This window comes from Myotis daubentonii, chromosome 6 (genome assembly GCF_963259705.1).
Source record: "Myotis daubentonii chromosome 6, mMyoDau2.1, whole genome shotgun sequence".
Taxonomy (NCBI): Eukaryota; Metazoa; Chordata; class Mammalia; order Chiroptera; family Vespertilionidae; genus Myotis; species Myotis daubentonii.
The window spans coordinates 58,114,885-58,134,671 of NC_081845.1; the positions used below are offsets into that span (position 1 = coordinate 58,114,885).

The 19,787-nt window shown below is 36.0% G+C and overlaps 1 protein-coding gene across 7 annotated transcripts in view; it reads left to right on the top strand.

The window, feature by feature from the left end:
* The window catches only part of IBTK (inhibitor of Bruton tyrosine kinase), an 87,656-nt gene that overhangs the window by 41,724 nt on the left and 26,145 nt on the right, over positions 1-19,787 (top strand). For 4 of the 7 annotated variants that reach the window (XM_059701109.1, XM_059701105.1, XM_059701106.1 and 1 more), the window contains 11 exons: positions 317-403; positions 1,217-1,299; positions 1,380-1,417; positions 1,856-1,952; positions 2,705-2,806; positions 5,223-5,340; positions 9,490-9,550; positions 10,368-10,489; positions 12,160-12,272; positions 17,149-17,297; positions 18,882-19,045. In XM_059701109.1, the coding sequence (XP_059557092.1) occupies positions 317-403; positions 1,217-1,299; positions 1,380-1,417; positions 1,856-1,952; positions 2,705-2,806; positions 5,223-5,340; positions 9,490-9,550; positions 10,368-10,489; positions 12,160-12,272; positions 17,149-17,297; positions 18,882-19,045 (1,134 nt within the window). The remainder of the gene's footprint in view (positions 1-316; positions 404-1,216; positions 1,300-1,379; positions 1,418-1,855; positions 1,953-2,704; positions 2,807-5,222; positions 5,341-9,489; positions 9,551-10,367; positions 10,490-12,159; positions 12,273-17,148; positions 17,298-18,881; positions 19,046-19,787) is intronic. The other 3 variants (XM_059701107.1, XM_059701108.1, XM_059701111.1) reach the window with 2 other exon arrangements.

The following is a 19,787-nucleotide window of genomic DNA, read 5'->3' on the forward strand; positions in this document are numbered from 1 at the left end:
GTTATGGGGTGGGAGCTGGGAGGAGTGCATATTTTCTATTTAAAAACAATGAAGGGCTTTATACCATACCTTTGATTTTTTTAAAAAATTATTTTTTGGTCAGTAGTGATATTTTAATACATTTTGAATTCTAAGTAAAATTGGAAGAGAATGTATGATTATTTCTTTACCACAGAGTGGGAGTTCTTTGAGATATTTTTGTAGGTGATACAAATTATATAATCATGTTCAGATTTGATTTGTTGGATTTTTGTTGCTTGTTTGTTTTGGTAAGGGAATATACACACTGTTAATTTTTATCTATTCTTGTTGATAGATTAGATGGAGTCAGATTTGAAAATGAAAAAATTAACGTTATTGCCAAGAAAACTGGTAACAAACCAAAGCTAAATCAGAAAAAATGGTAAGTTAGGAAATGAAAGTGAACTTATCTCTAGATTTTGGGACCTAAGTGTGAAAATAGAACTCTTCTAACATACGAAGCAAAATGTATAGGAAGATACACTTTTACCTTTACTAATATTCTTCATTTTTGGAAATAATGGAGAATTGTTGAAGTAAATGGATAAAATATTAACTGTTTAATAGACATTGGTACAATTTCATTTTTCTGATTACTTTCTAATTAAGAAAGGAATTTTTAATTATTTTTTCTTGCCTACATTTTGTGTTTTTTGGATCAATAGGAAATGTTAACTCCAAAACCGAACTGATTATGCCTCTTCATCATTATGATGATTCCTTTGTAAATCTTTTCAGTGATGAATATACTATACTGTTAGTATATTAAATATTTTGTTTTTAGAAATTTACTCTTTATAGGTGAAGTTTTTAGAGAAAGAGAAACGGGAGATAATCTGGATTATGCTTAGAATAGAATGGGTTGTACAAATAAGTGAATTAAAGACCTTTGACTGTGCTGTCACTTCCTATTATATTATTGGCCAGTAATTCAAAAAGAAAAGTGAGAGGAAAGATTTTTGAATATTTATCTGAATTCAGTTTCCTTTTTAAATATTTTTATTGTAAGGCCCTTATTGTCTTCCTTAAAATGGAAGGAGATGAAGTACTTCATTGTATACCCTCATGTTGTTTATTCTCTGCTGCCTTTAATGAAAAGAAAGTCAAAAGCCAAGCCAAATTCTATAAAGAATTTTCTTATTTGCTAAACAAGTAAAGAAATTGCTCTTGGTTTAATTAAACATTTTTCTTTCAGTTCATTTGTGTATGATGTGACCATGAAATCAGTGGATGGAAAGGAATTTCCTTGTCATAAATGTGTTCTTTGTGCTAGACTTGGTAGGTACACTTTTTCTTAGTTGCTGATTTATTTGTTTCAGTATTGTTTCACTATTCTTATTGATTTTTTTTTCTTTCAGATTATTTTCATAGTATGCTAAGTAGCTCCTGGATCGAGGTAAGATTAAGTAGAAACCAATGAGGCTGGTTAACAAAACTTCTTTAGATTTTGGGGAGTTTATATACTAAAGAGAGTAAAAATGGAAACCTGATATTTAACTCAGTTTTTCTTTTGTACTAAACTTTATGCATAAGCCTGCTGGAAAATAGCAATACTTAGAAATGAAAATTGGTGCAGAAAAGCTACTTAAATCAAAAATTCCCCATTATTTGGAAATTTAGAATGCAGTGTGTTTTTATCTAAATTTTTCTTGATCCTTTTTCATGCCTATTTCAAGGCAATTTAAAATTAAAACTATCTTATTTTAGTTTTGTGTTTTATAAATGTTATATTCTTTTGCATTTGATGCAATTCCTCCTCACAATTTTTGTACCAATCTCAGTCAGTATATAGTTGTATTTTGTAGTTTAAATTAATTGTTTTATTTTTATTTAGGCTTCCAGTTGTGCAGCTCTGGAAATGCCAATACAGTCTGACATACTGAAAGTTATTTTGGACTACCTCTATACTGATGAAGCTGTGTTGATAAAAGGTATTAATAAGAGTTAGGGTATTTTAAATCTTTAAGATATAATTGAATAATGTTAAAAACATGAATCTTAATTTCTACTCTTAATTGAAATAAGTCTTCAACACAGGCTTAATTTAGAATTAGCAATAGGGATGATTACTAACAGTAAAGACATAGAAAAAGCAAGTTTTCCTTACCTATGTGAAAATGAACTCTGTAAGAATTGTATTTAATGGTTGAGGTTGGATTTAAAACTTCAGACACAACTACTTCTGTGACTGAGATGAATTGACAACAGGGAGTATAGTTTTGACCAAGACTAAAAAAATTCTGTCTTGCCTGCTTTTCCCCTTGTTTAAAGTACAGATATGTCTTCAAGATCCATATATTTATATGTTAACACATACCTATATTAAACTTGAGGTCGAGATTTTACTTTTCCTCCTATTTATTAATTTGAGAAATGTTTGTTTAACAACATGGGAGATTTTAAATAAGTCAGGCATTGTAGTAGCCCTCTCCACTAAAAAGATCAACTCAGGTTGCCCATTTTATGGTCTTAGTGTGAACCAAGGCATTTAGGTGTGTTTCTTTCTAGGTAGAAGTATTTTTATATTATTACTATTTATCGTAGTTATGATTCCAACATTGAGAAAATAATCAGTGTAATTCTCTTTTACTGTCTTAATTACTTGAACTTGTTTTTCCTAGGTGTTATGTTTATAAAGCAATGAAGAGTGATGCTTGTTTCCTTTTTTTTTTTTTCCTTTTAGAATCTCAAAATGTGGATTTTATTTGTAGTGTTCTTGTGGTGGCTGATCAGCTTCTCATAACTCGATTGAAAGAAATTTGTGAAGTAGCATTAACTGAAAAACGTGAGTATTTTTGAATTAGTATATTAGTATGTTTTCAAGTTGGTCTAGGATTGCTGTATTTTATTGATTTTTTATTCCATTTATGGTAAAATGTACCAATATTTTTTGTCTCATGAAAAATGTGAAAACATTTACATTATTTCATGTCATCATTTGTAAGCATATCTATTTCAGAGATGTTAGTATGTGAAAATATGTACATTATAATTGAAATATATTATTTTTTTTAAATGTCACACAAGTTTGAATAATAAAGATGGTGTGATACTTAATTTGGAATTTCAAGGGTGAGTTTGGGAACAGAAACTTTTTACCCTTTTCCTGGTGTTGACTGTAGGTCTATGTTTAGCTACCCATTTCCTACCATTTGATGGAATGTTTATGTAACCATTCCATTAATATATTTGAGCAAAACACATCTTTTTTTCTCTTAAACTTTTATTTCTTTCTCTGTTCATTATTTCAGTTAGTTGCATGGCTTTTCTCCTGAACACTCAACTTTGAAACTGCAAGTTTTTTTGGTGATTTTTTTGTTCTGTGTACCAGATTCTTTTAGTTGTCAAAACTGAATCATCTTAACTGTGTTGATCACATTTCTCCCACCTTTTTATTCTCTCTGTGATCATGCTCATTTGAATTGACTGTTACCCATCTCTTCTGTGTAATGTCACAGTAGTCTTTTAAGTCCTCTTTCTCTCTTCTAACTTCTCTTTAATCTTTCTGTAGGAAGTAATTATGTCTTCCCCTGTTTAGATATTTTTAATTGCTTATCGTAGGATAAAGGTTAAATTTCCTTAGCCTGATATAAAAGTTTTATGACTTTCTAATCTAATCTTTGTTCTCCTTCATTGCCACTTGAGGAAGTGTGAAGTGATTTCCTGTCAAGTTTTTCTAATTTGTAAATGCTAGTAGTTTGTCTTCGCTTATTTATATTTTTCTTGAGCTCTATGGAATATCTTCTCCTGGGTTATCAGAAAGAGAACAATAGCTCTGATTTTTTAGGAAAGAAAGGGAAATATATATAAAATAAAGGATGCAACATGCAACAGGTATAAAGTATACATATAGAAGACATTTTTAGTTGTTCAATTCACTTTCTTGGTATCCCTTGGATATTTTTTTCTTGCCCCTTGCTGCACATTTGCTTTGATTAATGAATCTCTCGATCTTCCTAGAACCTAGCAAGAGAATGGTTTGGTCTTCATTTACTGGGCAGTCCTTATTCCCAACTGAACAATTCCAAAATTTTTATATGATCCATTTTGATGTCTTTGAAATGGGAAACTCTCGATTCATTATTCATTAGTTGAAAGTAGGTTAGTCAGAAGTGAGACAGAGATGATTATTGCTCTCTTGCAGTTACAACTTTTGACAGAGTTACAAGGGAGAAAGAAAAAAGAAATGGTGGAAGCTTGGCATAGAAGATAGTTCTGTTTTTCTGGGACTCAGAGTAAATAAGAAAAAGAATGGAGAGGTTTGAGAAGGCAGAGCTACATGCTAGTATATATGAAGTATGTTTTGCTAGAAGACTGTCCCAGAATATCCTACTTCATATATAAAGTGTATATTTTGTTACTGGCATTTTAACAAAATCCAGAATCTCTTGTACGGAATGCCAGGTTCTGCATTGGCCTGAACAATATGGTAAGATATAGATATATTTATATTCCAAAATATATAGTGTGTGTATGTGTTTATATATGCCAGTATACCCACATAAATTGATAGATTACTCAACATATATTTAATAAACATTAAATATATTTCATAATTTTCTCTTAGTCTTAAGAATAGCTTTAGTTTTATAGAAGAGAGAATGACTTCTGTACTATATAAATGAAAAGGAAAGCTGGTTATCAATTAAAGTAAAAAATATTCTAAAAATATTAGGTGGAAGATTACTGATTCTTATGTGTTTGCTTTTAGGTGACTATAATGCACCTTCTGTATTTTCTCTGCTTAAAATTTTTTTATGTGTGCTTAATTTTTCTCATAACCAATCATTTAAAATTACTTTGGCATATTAGGATGAAAAGTGAATTCTTCCCAGTTGGTGTGGCTCAGTGGGTGAGCATTGACCTATGAACCAGGAGGTCACAGTTCAATTTCCAGTTAGGGCACATGTCTGAGTTGTGGGCTCAATCTCCAGTACTGGGTGTGCAGGAGGCAGCCCATCAGTGATTCTCTCTCATCATTGATGTTTCTCTCTCTCCCTCTTCTTTACCCTCTGAAATCAATAAACATATATTTTAAGAAAAGTGAGTTCTATATTTGTCTCTGTATAAGTTATTTTTGTCAAGAAACTAACAATTTTCCTTGTTCTAAATGTTCAAACCTGACAACTGTAGAAGTGTATTTTATTTTCTGTAGTAACATGCCTTTTATCTCATTTTGCATGCATTTTCTTCCTTTGTAGTTACCCTCAAGAATGCTGCTATGCTACTAGAATTTGCAGCAATGTATAATGCTGAGCAATTGAAACTGTCTTGTTTACAGTTTATAGGACTGAATATGGCAGCTTTACTTGAAGCAAGGTAGGTTGGGTGTATACATTATATGATCATTGCAAAAGCAATTATTTAGAAATAACAGCAGTTATATTAGTAATTTAAAAGTAAGTAATGATAAATTCTGGTTTTGTAGAAAAAATGAAATGTAAGCGGATTTAATGATTCCATGAACAATGGCTACTTATATACTAACCATTGATAAGATACAACAATGAACAAAATAGACAAAATCCTCAGTAAAGCTTACATTTTGGTTGCAAAGTTGTGAAACAATATTATCACATATATTTTTTATATGTATGCATCTCTCTGCTTGTTTAGGTTGGTTTGTAACTGTAATTGTGACCTTGGCTTTTGGACACTATCTGTAATACTAGTACTTAATTTACATGTAAACATGCATAAAATTTGGTTGATTTCTATTTTTGTATGTATTTATTCTCTTTAAGACATTTCCTGTCCAACTTAGGCTGCAAGGGATGGCCTTAAAATTTTATTTTCTCTAGTTTGTTGCAAGCCGATAGGTGTGTGGAAGGCTTTATGTAGAAATCAATGAGTAATGAAATGCTTCTTATGAAAAATGACTCATTTTACATAAAAAGTCAGCTAAACATATATACCCTGTTTTGTAAATTAATATTTCATATTATGAGGATTACCTGGATGGAAATTATTTGATGTTAATGATTTAGGAGTCATAGGCATTTTAGAATTAGAGGGATCTTGGTAATATACTATTTTCAATTGTTTTAGCAGTGGAATTTTTTTAATGAAATAAATTTACTTATTTCTTTTTAATAAAGTCAAAATTTTATTACATTTATTCATTATAAAGTCATTGGTGAGAAAAATGAGTGTTTGGTGAACACAAATTTGAGATTAGAGATCTTGGTCAGTTTGATTTTTTTACAGAGAGGAAGGGAGAAGGATAGAGAATTAGAAACATCTATGAGAGAGAAACATCGATCAGCTACTTCCTGCACACTCCCCACTGGGGATGTGCCTGCAACCAAGGTACTTGCCCTTGACCGGAATCGAACCTGGGACCCTTGAGTCCGCAGGCTGATGCTCTATCCGCTGAGCCAAAGTGGTTAGGGCTATATCTTCATATTAAAGCTGAGAAAACCCAGAAAACTTTTTTGGTAAAAAATCAAATCTTAATGTACATAATTTATTATAAATCATAACAGTTTTTGATAACTGACCTTTCAAAGTCAGGATAATCTTTAATGAAACTAATTCCAAAACTGGTTGAAATAAAAGTGTTTTATTAACAGATTTTTAATAATTGTCTCTTAGGGTTCAATTTAGAGGAAATAATATTTTGGCAATTTAATGCTTTGTTATTTTGTAAACAATGCTTTTCTAGTACAAATTAATGTTATGGAATATTAGACAATGTCATTTGAAAATTTCTCTTGAATGTTAGTATGAGAGACAGACTAGAATTGCAGAAGAATAAAGTTAATTGCTGACATTACATTAGTAATTCTAATCACAGCAATTATTAACCCAATTAAGCCCATTCAGTTTGTCAGATAGGAATTAACCAAAATGTAGAATAAGCACCAAACCTATCTAAAATATATTGGGAAATAATGAGTCATACTACTATTACTGTTATTATGTTGTGACAAGTATCAGCTGAACTATTAATATTAAGGATGGCACAAGTGTCTACTGGTGTAATTTTACATGAGTAGTCATATATAACTTCCATTAAAACAAAGATTTGTATAGATTTGACCAATCCTAATCAAATACGTGTTTGCTAGAAAAAGTGCAAATAAATATGTGCAGAAAAAAAAGGGCACACCAATGAGGACATAGTAGCACAAGTTACTTATCTTCAAAATATTAAAACTGGTATGGTACACATTTGAATATGCACATTGTTTTGGATTAGTTTTAAAAATACTTTAAAATATATTTCAAAATGTAAATTGATTTAAATTTTCACTGGTGTCTTAAAGTACATCTTTGGAACCTGAGAGTTCCTTCATATGATTGATGTAGTCTGAATGTCATTTTACACAGGAAGATACTAAAGCACAGAAAGGTAATATGAGTTGCTCAAGGTCATGAAGTTAGTTGGTAGCAATGATAATTCTAGATAAAATTTAAGTATCCTAATAGTTATTGTTCTATCAATATAAGCACTCCTTCTATAGTTAAAGATTATAATTTGTGGAAAATGAAAGTTGAAAAATGAATATGTACTTGCTATTTCATTACAATCTACACTAATAAAAGAGAAAAATGGTAATTGGCGTACGATGATACCCTTTTCATTGGCTAATCACGGCTATATGCAAATTAAATGCCAACTATGATTGGCAGTTAACTGCCAACAAGATGGTGGTTAATTTGCATATGTAGGCACAATGCAGGGAGGCGAAAGGGAAAGCAGGAAGAAGCCCCCTGCCACTGACAGTGATCGGAAACCCAGGGAGGAGCTAAGAGCTGGGGGGCAGGGCAAAGGCGGCCCTGGGGCCGCCTTTGCCCTGCCCCCCCAGCCATGATAGGAGAATCAGGCGACTTTGCCGCCCTGGCCAGTGATAGCAGGAAGTAGGGGTGGAGCCAGCGATGGGAGCTGGACACGGTCGAAGCTGGCAGTCCCGGGAGCTAGGGGTCCCTTGCCTGGGCCTAAAGCAGAGCCCACGATCGCGGGGCCGCTGCAGCTGTGGGTCCCTGCTGCCCGAGCCGTACGCCTCAGCCAGAGGCGTTAGGCCTGGGCAGGGGTGGAGCCTGCAAGCGCGGGGAGCTGGGGGTCCCCTGCCCAGGCCTGACACCTCTGCCAGAGGCCTCAGGCCTGGTCAAGGGGCCGATCCGGTGATTGGTGATCGGAGGGTGATGAGGGTCAACTCCTCTGGCTGAGGCATCAGGCCTGGGCGGGTGGCTGAGCCGGGGATTGGGGGGATATGATGGTCCCCTTGCCCTGGCCTGAAGCCTGGGTCAGAGGCGTCAGGCTTGGGCGGGGGGTGGAGCAAGCGATCAGAGGGAGATGGGGGTCCCCTGCCCAGGCATGATTCCTGGGCCAGAGGCCTCAGGCCTGGGTGGGGGCCAGAGCCAGTGATCGGGGGGAGATGGGAGTTCCCTGCCTAGGCATGATTCCTGGGCCAGAGGCCTCAGGCCTGGGCGGGGGTCAGAGCCAGTGATCGGGGGGAGATGGGGGTCCCCTGTCCAAGCCTGACACCTCTGGCTGAGGCATCAGGCCTGGGCAAGGGGCAGAGCCAGCAATCGGAGGGGTCTGGCGGTCCCCTGCCCAGGTCTGATGCCTGGGCCAGAGGCATCAGGCTTGGGCTGGGGGCAGAACCAGTGATGGGGGGAAATGAGGGTCCCCTGCCCAGGCCTGACACCTCTGTCAGAGGCGTCAGGCCTGGGCAAGGGGCCGATCCTGCGATTGGAGGGTGATGGGGGTCAACGCCTGAGGGCTCCCAGTATGTGAGAGGGGGCAGGTTGGGCTGAGGGACCCCCCCCCCCCCACACACACACCCAGTGCACGAATTTCGTGCACCGGGCCCCTAGTCCTACATAATAAAAGGCTAATATGCAGATTGTCCAGGATGCTGTCACAGTAACAGTAATGACCGAACAGCTGTGTGGGGCGACAAGGCCAGCAGGTGGGTTAGTAAGGGACGACCAAACAACTGAAGCAGGGGGGTTAAGTGAGGGACGACCAAACAACTGAACAGCAGGCTGTGTGGGGCAACCAGGCTGATGGGGGTGGGGGTGGGGGGGCAGTTGGGGGCAACCAGGCAGGCAGGCAGGTTAGCAGTTAGGAGCCAGCGGTCCCAGATTGTGAGAGGGATGTTCGACTGGTGGCAGTCGGATATTCCCTGAGGGGGTACCGGTTTGGAGAGGGTGCAGGTTGGGCTGAAGGGACACACACACACACACACACACGTGCACCGGGCCTCTAGTATAAAATATTTTTCTATCATTTATAAGAGTTATTTGAGTTTTATATAAGATATTTTCTAGTGTGTTCATGATGTTTATCGAAATATATAACTGCATGTTTCCTAAAAGAATATGTAGCAGCTAGATATTAATGTTTTAAAAATAACTATTATTTATTCAGCAATATAAAATATCTCCACATATTTGAAAACCTTGACAGGTATTAAGTTACTTAAGTATTAAGATAAAATTTTGTATCTTACTTGTTAGGTCTTTTGATGTTTTAAGTGTTGGTGTTTTGAAGGATCTTTCTGCATTTTACCGAAAAATGGTAAGATTTATGTTCTTTTGATATTATCATCTAAAGCATTATATTAGGTCAGACATCTCAATGGAATAATTTCCTAATGAATTCTAATATTTTAGGATCTTGTAGAAAACAGGACCTAGTATTTCTTTCTATACATATACTTTTTAAACCTTTATTATGGAGAGTGTTACATATATCCCCTCTTTTCCCCAATTGACCTCTTCTGTTCTTTACAGATTCCATAGATAAATAGGATAATTGATATTGAAAATATTTAACAAGATTAGTATTTTTTAATTTCTTCATAAATGAAAGTTATTGAAAGCTTCAGGGTCTTTCATTATTATTTACCAAAGGTCAGGACAATGCAAAAACATGGATTTACATGATTCCTATAACAAATAGATTAATTTGCATTTTAAAAAAATATTTTTAGTGATTTCAGAGAGGAAGGGAGAGAGAGAGATAGAAACATCAATGATGAGAGAGAATCTTTGATCGGCTGCCTCCCGCATACACCCTCCTGGGGATTGAGCCTGAAACTCAGGCATGTGCCCTTGGCCAGGAATCAAACCCGGGACCCTTCAGGACTAGTTTGTATTTTTAATAAAGGGATGCTTTTCTGTCAAGGTTTTTTTTTTGTCCCCCATGCCTTAATGGAATAATCTTTTAATTGAATCAACCGCTTGATTTAAATTTAGAAAACCATTAGGCCTTCTATACTTTTTCTAGTTAATGTCACTATATATTAAAACAAATGGGATATTACATCAAGATTTAAAGAGATCTTTATAAATTTTGTATTTAAAAGGTGACATATTTTTTTTTTTTTTCGTAGATTCCAGCAATGAATAAAAGAGTCATTACACCATATCAGGATGGACCAGATATTAGCTATTTGGAACTAGAAGATGGAGATATTTTTTTTAAAGAAGAAATAAAAATGGAACAAAATAATTCGTAAGTTCTGTTTCCTTTTTTTCTTCTCCCCCTCTCCCCGTCCCCCTCCCCCCCCGATTCAAAATCTTGGACACTTTCATGTTGACATTGAAAGAAAAAAATTGAGACACCTGAAATAAGACATGCATTTATGCTCATTCTTAGCCTTAGTGTAGTACAAAGTAAATGAATACTTTATATTTGCAGTTATAACAAAATTACCTGTAAATATGAAAGGAATGTAGCCTTCAGATTAAACATGTTGGGTTGAATTAGTGCATTTATTTTAACTACCTTCCTAAGCCCTGCTGAGGTTAAAGAAATACAAAAGGCATAATGCACTAAAGCCCAGAGAGCAGGATAGGGGAAGACAGCAGTCAAGAGATGATGACAGCTTTGGAAGTTGGAAAGAGGTTGCTGAGCAGTAATGACAGAACAGAAAAAAACTAAAACATAATTCTGGAAAGACGTAAGAATTAGAGGTACCAGGTTTATGAAGACAAGAGTGAAAAAAAAAAAAGATCAGAACAAGTGGTTGGATTTGGAAAAGAGCATTGATTTCTTTCTGAACCCCATTCAACTAAGTGATTGTCCCTCCCCCATGTTGGTATGAAGATTAGATTTATACAGAACCTAACTGGTTCAAGAGATACGGCCTGCAATGACTTAACATTAGGAAGTCCTCCAGCAAAGTAGTCCAGATTCTAGATAATATCCAGTACTAGGCCTACCATTTGACTAGCACTGGTTATAATTTCCAATTCATGTTTTAGGCTCCCTTATCAACTGCTAACAGAATTAGATCTCCTCGGTAAATGATTTAAAATCTTTGGTTGTTCAAGTCATTTACTACATATATGCAGTGTATTATGTGTGTATGTGTAGTAGCCCACTATGTAGCTCATTGAAAACTGCTCTTGGATTCTGATATATTCATTTTTCTTTTTCTTTTTTAATCCCTTTCCTAGAGTTTTTTAGCATTTGGGATACTTGGCAGTTTTTAGATATCTGATGTAGATGTATGACATGTTATTATATTAAAAATTATAATAAAATTATTAGCATTGACATCTTATCCTTTACAAAATAATAGTATTTATAGCAGACCTGTATAACTGTTGAAATTATAGAATGAAATCTGTAATTTTTAGTGAAAGGTAGTTGTAGCCCTCATAGATAATTTTATTTTTCCTTTCCTGATTAATAATACTTAATTTAGGGAATTAAGTATTTCTTTAAGCTTTAAATTATCAGCAAATATTTCTCATTCAAGATTATAGTTTATAATAGCTTTTATATGAACATGTGCAGTATTTTACTTTTCAAAGAATTTTCTCCTGTACCATCTTCTAACTTTCACAGAAATGCTAGGGTTAGAGTAAGTAATAGTAACACACAGAAGTTCAGTGAAATTGAGGAATTTGCTCTAGATCACATAAATGTGACTGCAGCATGCATATCTTTACATGTTTTCTTTTTTAATATAGGGAGAGGGAAAGAGAGTCATGGATCGGCTGTCTCCTGCACTCCCCTTACTGAGGATATGTATCTTTACCTCCTGGTTCATGGGTCGATGCTCAACCACTGAGCGACACTGGGCAGGCCTTATGTGTTTTTTTCAACATGCATAGTTCTTTTGTTTCATTTTAATTTATTTTTTAAAAGTGACTTTTATGTTTGCTATTTCCTAGGGAAAGTATGTTCAAGAAGGCCAAAACAAAAGCAAAAAAGAAGCCACGTAAACGTTCAGATAGTTCTGGAGGTTATAATCTTTCAGATATTATTCAGAGCCTGCCATCTACAGGTTAGTGGAAAGTATTTTAGGATGTATTTCCGGATTTAATCTTTCATGTCTCTATTCTTTACCTAATTCATTTGACATGTATTAAATACTATTATGTGCTATTTGCTGGGGCTACTGAAATAAAAAATTGTCAAAAAAAGGAAATTGTCTTAGGATTAGGGTGGTTACAGAAAGTGAGTACTTGTGATAAGTACTCTGAAGTTGCTGTGGGACACAGAAACTAGTCTGAGAAGATAGGAAGGATCTCTTAGAGCAGTGGTTCTCAACCTTCCTAATGCTGCGACCCTTTAATACCAGCAGTTCTCAACCTGTGGGTCGCGACCCCTTTGAAGGTCGAACAACCCTTTCACAGGAGTCGCCTAAGACCATCCTGCATATCAGATATTTACATTGCGATTCCTAACAGTAGCAACATTACAGTTATGAAGTAGCAACGAAAATAATTTTATGGTTGGGTCACATGAGGAACTGTATTTAAAGGGCCAGAATGTTGAGAACCACTGCTTTAATACAGTTCCTCATGTTGTGGTGACCCCCAATTTCATTGTTACAGATTGAACATAACTAAAACATAGTGATTAATCACAAAAACAATATGTAATTATATATGTTTTTTCTGATGGTCTTAGGCGACCCCTGTGAAAGGGTCATTCGACCCCCAAAGGGGTCGCGACACACAGGTTGAGAACTGCTGTCTTAGAGGCAAGTGATACTTGAGCTGGATCTTGAAGAATGAAGTTAGTTAAGAAAAGGAGGCAGATGGACCTACTAAGAGTAGGGGGTAATATGTTTCCAAGCCTAGAGGCAATAGAAAGAACTGCACATTTCTTGTGCATATAGTTCAGCATGGCCCAGCCATACAGGTTGTGTGCAGATAGGAGATGGATTGGAGAGGGTCATATTTTGGAGGGTATTGCATATTTCATGCCAAATTAAGGTATTTGGATTTTATTCTGAAGACTGTGGTTAGCTATGAACGGATTTTTAAGGCAGAGTGTGACTGGATAAGATTTATGTTTTTAGAAAAACCACTCTGTCCAGTGGCATGGAAGGTTAGTAGAGGTGGGCAAAACGTTACAGAGATACTGTTATCACATGGATTCAGTTCATATATATCAGTGCTCTAAGGGAGATGCCATTCCTGTGCATAAGAAGGTATATAATCTGATAGTAGAATATAACACATTCTCTATGTAGGCATTATGTTAACCTATTTGAAAGTAAAGGTTATGAAATTTTTTAAAAATTATTTTCCTGTTTTTAATTTTGAAAATATTTAACTTATTGAAAAGATGGAAGAAAAACACCATGAACACCTTATACCATTCATCTACATTTATTGTTAACCTGTAACCACTTTTGCTTTTTCTTGTAGTCTTCCTTCATCCTCCAAACACACTTTTATTTTAACTGATCCACTTGGGAGTAAGTTATAGACATGATATTTCTCCCCAAACTTTTATATGAATCTCCTAAGAATAAGGATATTCTCCTACACAACCACAATACCATTATTATATCTAAGACAATTACATTAATCCATTAATATTATCTAGTAATAGTCTGTACTAGTATCCAATTGTCCAAATTGTCCAAAAATGTTTTTATAGCCTTGTTTTGTTTTAGCCTTTAAAAAAAAACCTAGTATCTTATCAAGATTGACTTTGCCTTTTTAAAAAAAAAAAAATATATATATATACATATATATATATATATATATATATATATATATATATATATATATATATTCATTAATTTTAGAGAGGAAGGGAGAGGTAGAGAGAGAGAAACATTGATTGGCTGCCTCCTGCATGCCCCCTAGTGGGAATTGAGCCTATAGCCCGGGCAGGTGCCCTGACCAGGAATGGAACGATGACTTCCTGGTTCATAGGTCGATCTCAACCACTGAGTCTCAATGTCCTGGCATGCCTTTTCTTATTAATCTCTCTTTAAGTATCTTTTAACTAAGAGTAGCACCCCTCATACCATTTTGTTTTGCTTTGTTTTGAAAAATGGTATTAGAGACTATCCCACATTATAGATTAATTTGATTAGATTCAGACTGCATTTTATCTAAATCTTAATGGTTTCTTTAGATAAAAATATGAAGTGGGTCTATAATAAGATTACAGTATGGTTTTCAAAAACAGTAGATATGTCTATGGCAGTAAGATATAACCTGATATAACTTCTATCAGCATATTTTTATAGTCAATCTTATATAAGTAACTGAAGAATACAACTGCACATGGTTTTGCTTTCCTGTGGAAAAAAATAGCTGTAATTCAGGTGCAAAGAAAGCATATCTTTTATGTTTAATAAAATACTACAAATGAGATGCTTAACATACTTGGTAAAGATCAAAGGAATAAATAATGTAAGGGACAGTTATTTTAGATAACACAAAAGATAAGTAGTGAAGAGTGATTTCCCTTTTACCACATCTCTTGATTCCTGTTTTAGGACTTTTAAGTGTCAAAGTTTGTGATTTTGTGCTGTGTTGTATGAATTGCTTCTGGTCCTTAGAAGGAGGTTTGGGTGTATTGATGGAAGGATGAATAAGTGGATAGACAGTTGTAAAACTATTGATTTTGCAGTTACCTTAAAAGACTTAGGAAAAGTAGGTACTTGGTTTGTTTTAAATAATGTTATTAGAACACTAAAGGCCTGGTGCATGAAATTAGTGCATGGTTGGGGGGTGTGTGTGTCCTTCAGCCCAGTCTGCACCCTCCCCAATCTGGGACCCCTCGGGGGATGTCCGACTGCCCATTTAGGCCCAATCCCTAAACGGGCAGTCGGACATCCCTCTCACAGTCCAGGACTGTTGGCTCCCAACTGCTCTCCTGCCTGCCTGCCTGCCTGATTTGCCCCTAACTGCTTCAGCCTGCCGGCCTGACCACCCCCAACCACTCCCCTGCCAGCCCAATTGCCCCCAACTACCCTCCCCTGTCGGCCTGGTCGCCCCCAACTGCCCTTCCTTGCCGCCGTGGTTGACCCCAACTGCCCTCCCCTGCAGGCCTGGTTGCCCCCAACTGCCCTGCTGGCCTGATTGCCCCCAATTGCCCTCCCCTGCTGCCCTGGTTCCTCCCAACTGCCCTCCTCTGCTGGCTCAGTCACCCCTGACTGCCCTCCCCTGCAGGCCATCTTGTGTCCACACGCGGGCGGTCATCTTGTGTGTTGGAGTGACGGTCAATTTGCATATTACTCTTTTATTAGATAGGATGTGTTAGTCTTAGCATTTCAGAGCTGGAAGAGACATTAGTAATGAACTAAATATACATCCCTTCCTTTAAATTTGAGATAGCGATGGACAAATAGATTTAGTTTTTTATTCCAGTTTTATATCCTTGTTGCTGTACCACTCTTTCTGTGGCCAAAAGAAAAAAAAATCGATTGAAAGGTTAAATTTAATTGGGGGCCAAAAACACCTATTTTGGAAAAAATTTGAGTATGAGACAAATTTTATCAAGGACAGTTGTGCAAAGGCTTAACATTTATTTGCTTTGATCTTTAAAGTTAGACAAACATTCTGTGAAAAATATTTTTTTCTGAAAACAATTGTTGGCTACTTTAATCATTCTCTTTATTTATTAGATTTATTTCTGATTGACTTTTAGGAACATTTCAGTATTAAAAAATGCTCTCTTAGGTAAAAATTTGCCTCCGTTAAAAGTATTTAAAGTATTGTAGTAAAAAAAAACCAAAAAACCTTGAATGTTATTTCTGAACTCTATTTTAGCAGTGATTACCATAAGAAAAGGCATATATATGTTCAAAGTGACTCACTTTCAAAAGAATAACACCTATTTGAATATATGAGTTGCTATCTTTTATTTGCTTTTAAATCAATTGTATAACTTTTAGTTACAGCCCATATAGTGTGTTTATTTTGGTTATTTTGCTACTTCATTTAGATTATACTAAATTTGAAATACAAACGGAAGCAAAATTTACTTTTTACTCTATTTATGTTGGCTATGACTCTGACCAGCTAATGAATCTGGATACCAGGTATGGTAGGGAGACAAGTATTTAGCCTGCTTAAGAGAAGAAATGGCATATACATTTCATAACAGCTCTTTCTTTAGGTAATAAGCTAACTAAAAATAGCTCTTAATCCACAGATTTTTTTCTTTTCTTTCTTTTTCTTTTTTCTTTTTTTTTTTTTTTAATGTGGAAGAAACCCCTCAAACAGACCATAGTTGGCTTCAGCAAAGCCTCTGCTACTGGCCCAATCTGGTGGCTAGCTCCCCCCATACGGCCAGTCCTCCTCTGTGAGGGTGCAGATACCTCCATACAGAGAGATAGATGTGAAAGGGAAAGGGCAGGGGACTGAAGTTTATTAAGTTTGTCTTCTTTATTTTTATTTGGAAAAATTAAGTTCTGAATTGCTTTCTTTCTTTCTTTTTTTTTTTTAATCCTCACCCGAGGATATTTTTCATTGATTCTTAGAGGAGGAGGAAGGGAGGGAGAGAAACATCCATGTGAAAGAGACACATTGATTTGCTACTTTCAGTAAATGCCCCGACCAGGGGCAGGGATCTAGTCTACAACTGAGGTACGTGCCCTTGATTGGAACCGAACCCAGGACCCTTCAGTCTGCAAGCCGATGCTCTGTCCATTGAACCATACCAGCCAGGGCCTGAATTGCTTTTTAAAGCAGATCCCAAAGAACTGTCTTCCTTGGGATTATTGCATAATTGGTATATAATTAGAACTATTGTTTAAAAATGTAGATTTTCTTTTTTTAGCTTGAATTATTAAGATTTTGGTAAAGTGGCTATAATTTAAATGTTAAGTCTGGATAAGTGGAAGTTTTTGGCTTTGTTTGGTTTATTGATGTAATACATATATATTTTTTAAATTTACCTTTTAGGATTATTAAAGTCTGGTAAGACCAATTCTGTGGAATCTCTTCCAGAACTGTTGACATCAGACTCTGAAGGAAGCTATGCAGGAGTGGGTAGTCCTAGAGATTTACAGTCCCCTGATTTCACAACAGCATTCCATTCAGATAAAATTGAGGTTTGTTTTTACTTGTCTATTAATGTACTCTTAACTTCAAAATTTAGGCGTATAGACAGTTTATCTTTATATTTTATTATATAAATCAACCAGGACAGTGTTTTGAAGTAAAAATAACAAAAGCCTAATTAATGACAATATATGCAGTTAGTTTTCTCAAATTTGCATAATGTTTCTAGTTTTAAAGATTTTAATGGCAGTTTTGAGCACTTTTTGATGTTTTATTTCTAATCTTTCTGCAACTAAAATCCATGTTGATGTAAAAATATAGAAACACTGTATAGACATATTGGAAAATATAGCTAAGTTATTTGGAAATTATTTTGTGTAATGTCAGTTAACACCACCTAAAAATTGTCAAAGGAAAATGATTTGAATGTAAGCTTCCATTTAAATCCTGCAGTCTCTTCTCCATGGTGTTAACTGAAGCAATACTCTCGAATGGAGTTCTCCTAATCTAGCACAATTCACAGTAAGCTGCAGTAGTTCATTTTTTTCACCTGAACACAAAATTATAATAACATTTTATTTTATTAATTTTTATTGACTTAAGAGAGGAAGGGAGAGAGAGAGAGAAACCTTAATGATGAAAGAGAATCATTGATCAGGTTCCTCCTGCATGCCCACTTTGGGGATCGAGCCTGCAACCCAGGCATGTGCCCTGACTGGGAATTGACCTATGACCTTCTGGTTCATAGGTCAGTGTTCAACCACTGAGCCTCGCAAGCTGGGCTAATTTTCTATTTTAATCCTCACCTGAGAATATGTTCTTTTATTGATTTTTAGAGAGAGAGAAACATCAATCAGTTGCCTCCCATACACTCTCCTACTAGGGATCAAATTGCAACCTAGGTATGTGCCTTGATTAGGAATTGAATCTCAACCTTTTAGTGTATGGGAAGATGCTCCAATTAACTGAGCCACCTGGCCAGGGCTATGGACTTTAATTTTTAAGTTACTGCTTCATTTATTAACAGTTTTGCTTAATTCTCATGTAAATAGGGATTTAATATGTAAACTTGTTTTCCTAAAAATTATTCCCAGTTCACAGTAATTGGGTTATAGTCACTGATTTGTTTTGAGAATTGGTTAAGGCACTAAACTGTGGAAGAACTGAATTGAAAATGCTAGATGATGATTGTCATACTAGAGGTCTGGTACACGAAATTCGTGCACTGGGGGTCGGGGGAGGGGGTGCCCTCAGCCTGGCCTATGCCCTCTTGCAGTTCGGGAGCCCTTGGCGGATGTCTGCCTGCAGGCTTAGGTCCAGCCTGCCACGGAGGCGGGAGAGGCTCCTGCCACCACCACTGTGGTCAATTGTGGTGAGCCTGGCTTCTGGCTGAGTGGCGCTCCCTCCTGTGGGAGCGCACTGACCACCAGGGGGTAGCTCCTACGTTGAGTGTCTGCCCACTGGAGGTTAGTGCACATCATAGAGACTGGTCGTTCCACCGTAATGTTTGCTTAGGCTTTTATTATATATAGATGATTTTACTTTTTAATATAATTTATTTAAGTGCCAATATTAGCTGCTCTTCTAGGAGCTTGCTTTTTTATTCACCTTTTAAATGTTTTTTTTACTCCCAGGGGAAAAAGAAACCATATGTTAATGGTACACCTCCTACATATTTCAGGGAAGATTTAAAACCATGGGAAAAATCACCAGTACTTAGAGTATCTGCTCCACAGCCCATTCCAGGTAACAGAATTGATAGTTCAAGCTCTTCCAGTTGGGCTGCTGGCTCTTTCAGGTAGGATATTCATTTTTTTGCCATAGTCTGAAAAATATAATAATTCATTTTTAGTCAAATGAATATTTTTAATGAAGCATATTTAAAAATATGAATGCAGTCAAACCTCGTTTCTAGACCAAGTTGTTCACAGAAAAAATGTTTCAGTTTGCTACCTGACAATCTATTCATGCTGATGCCTCAGCATGACAGAAACCACCTCTCTGGCAACAATCTGAAGATTAGCTTTTGTTGGTGTCAAAATCAAAGATTAGCACAATTTTAAAACATAAAGAGGCTATCAAGAATGCTAATGTTGCTAAGGGTGTGAAAGTGTTCTTAAACAATTACATGCAATTGAAGAGGTAGAAAACCTGTTGTTGATTTAAATAAATTAAAAGCAGGTGACAGGAGGCAGTGGTATGTGAAAAAGCAAAGATGCCACAAACTGACCTCCTGAAAGACAGCCCTGTAAAGAATGCTGCAAGTGATTCGTTTAAGGCTAGTAGTGGGTGATTTGATGAATTTAAGAAAAGAAGTGTTTATAGATTAAAAAGTACATGAGATATATACTGTATAAAGAAAGGTTAAGTAAGATGGGATCGTTTGTGGGTCTGGAATGGATTAATTCAGTTTACATTATTTCTAACGGGAAAAAATGATATTTTCAAAAAAATTGCTTCTTGAACACCCTTCTGGAACAAATCTAATTTGAGAACCGAGGTTTCACTGTATAGATTTGTAATATAATACACAGGAAATT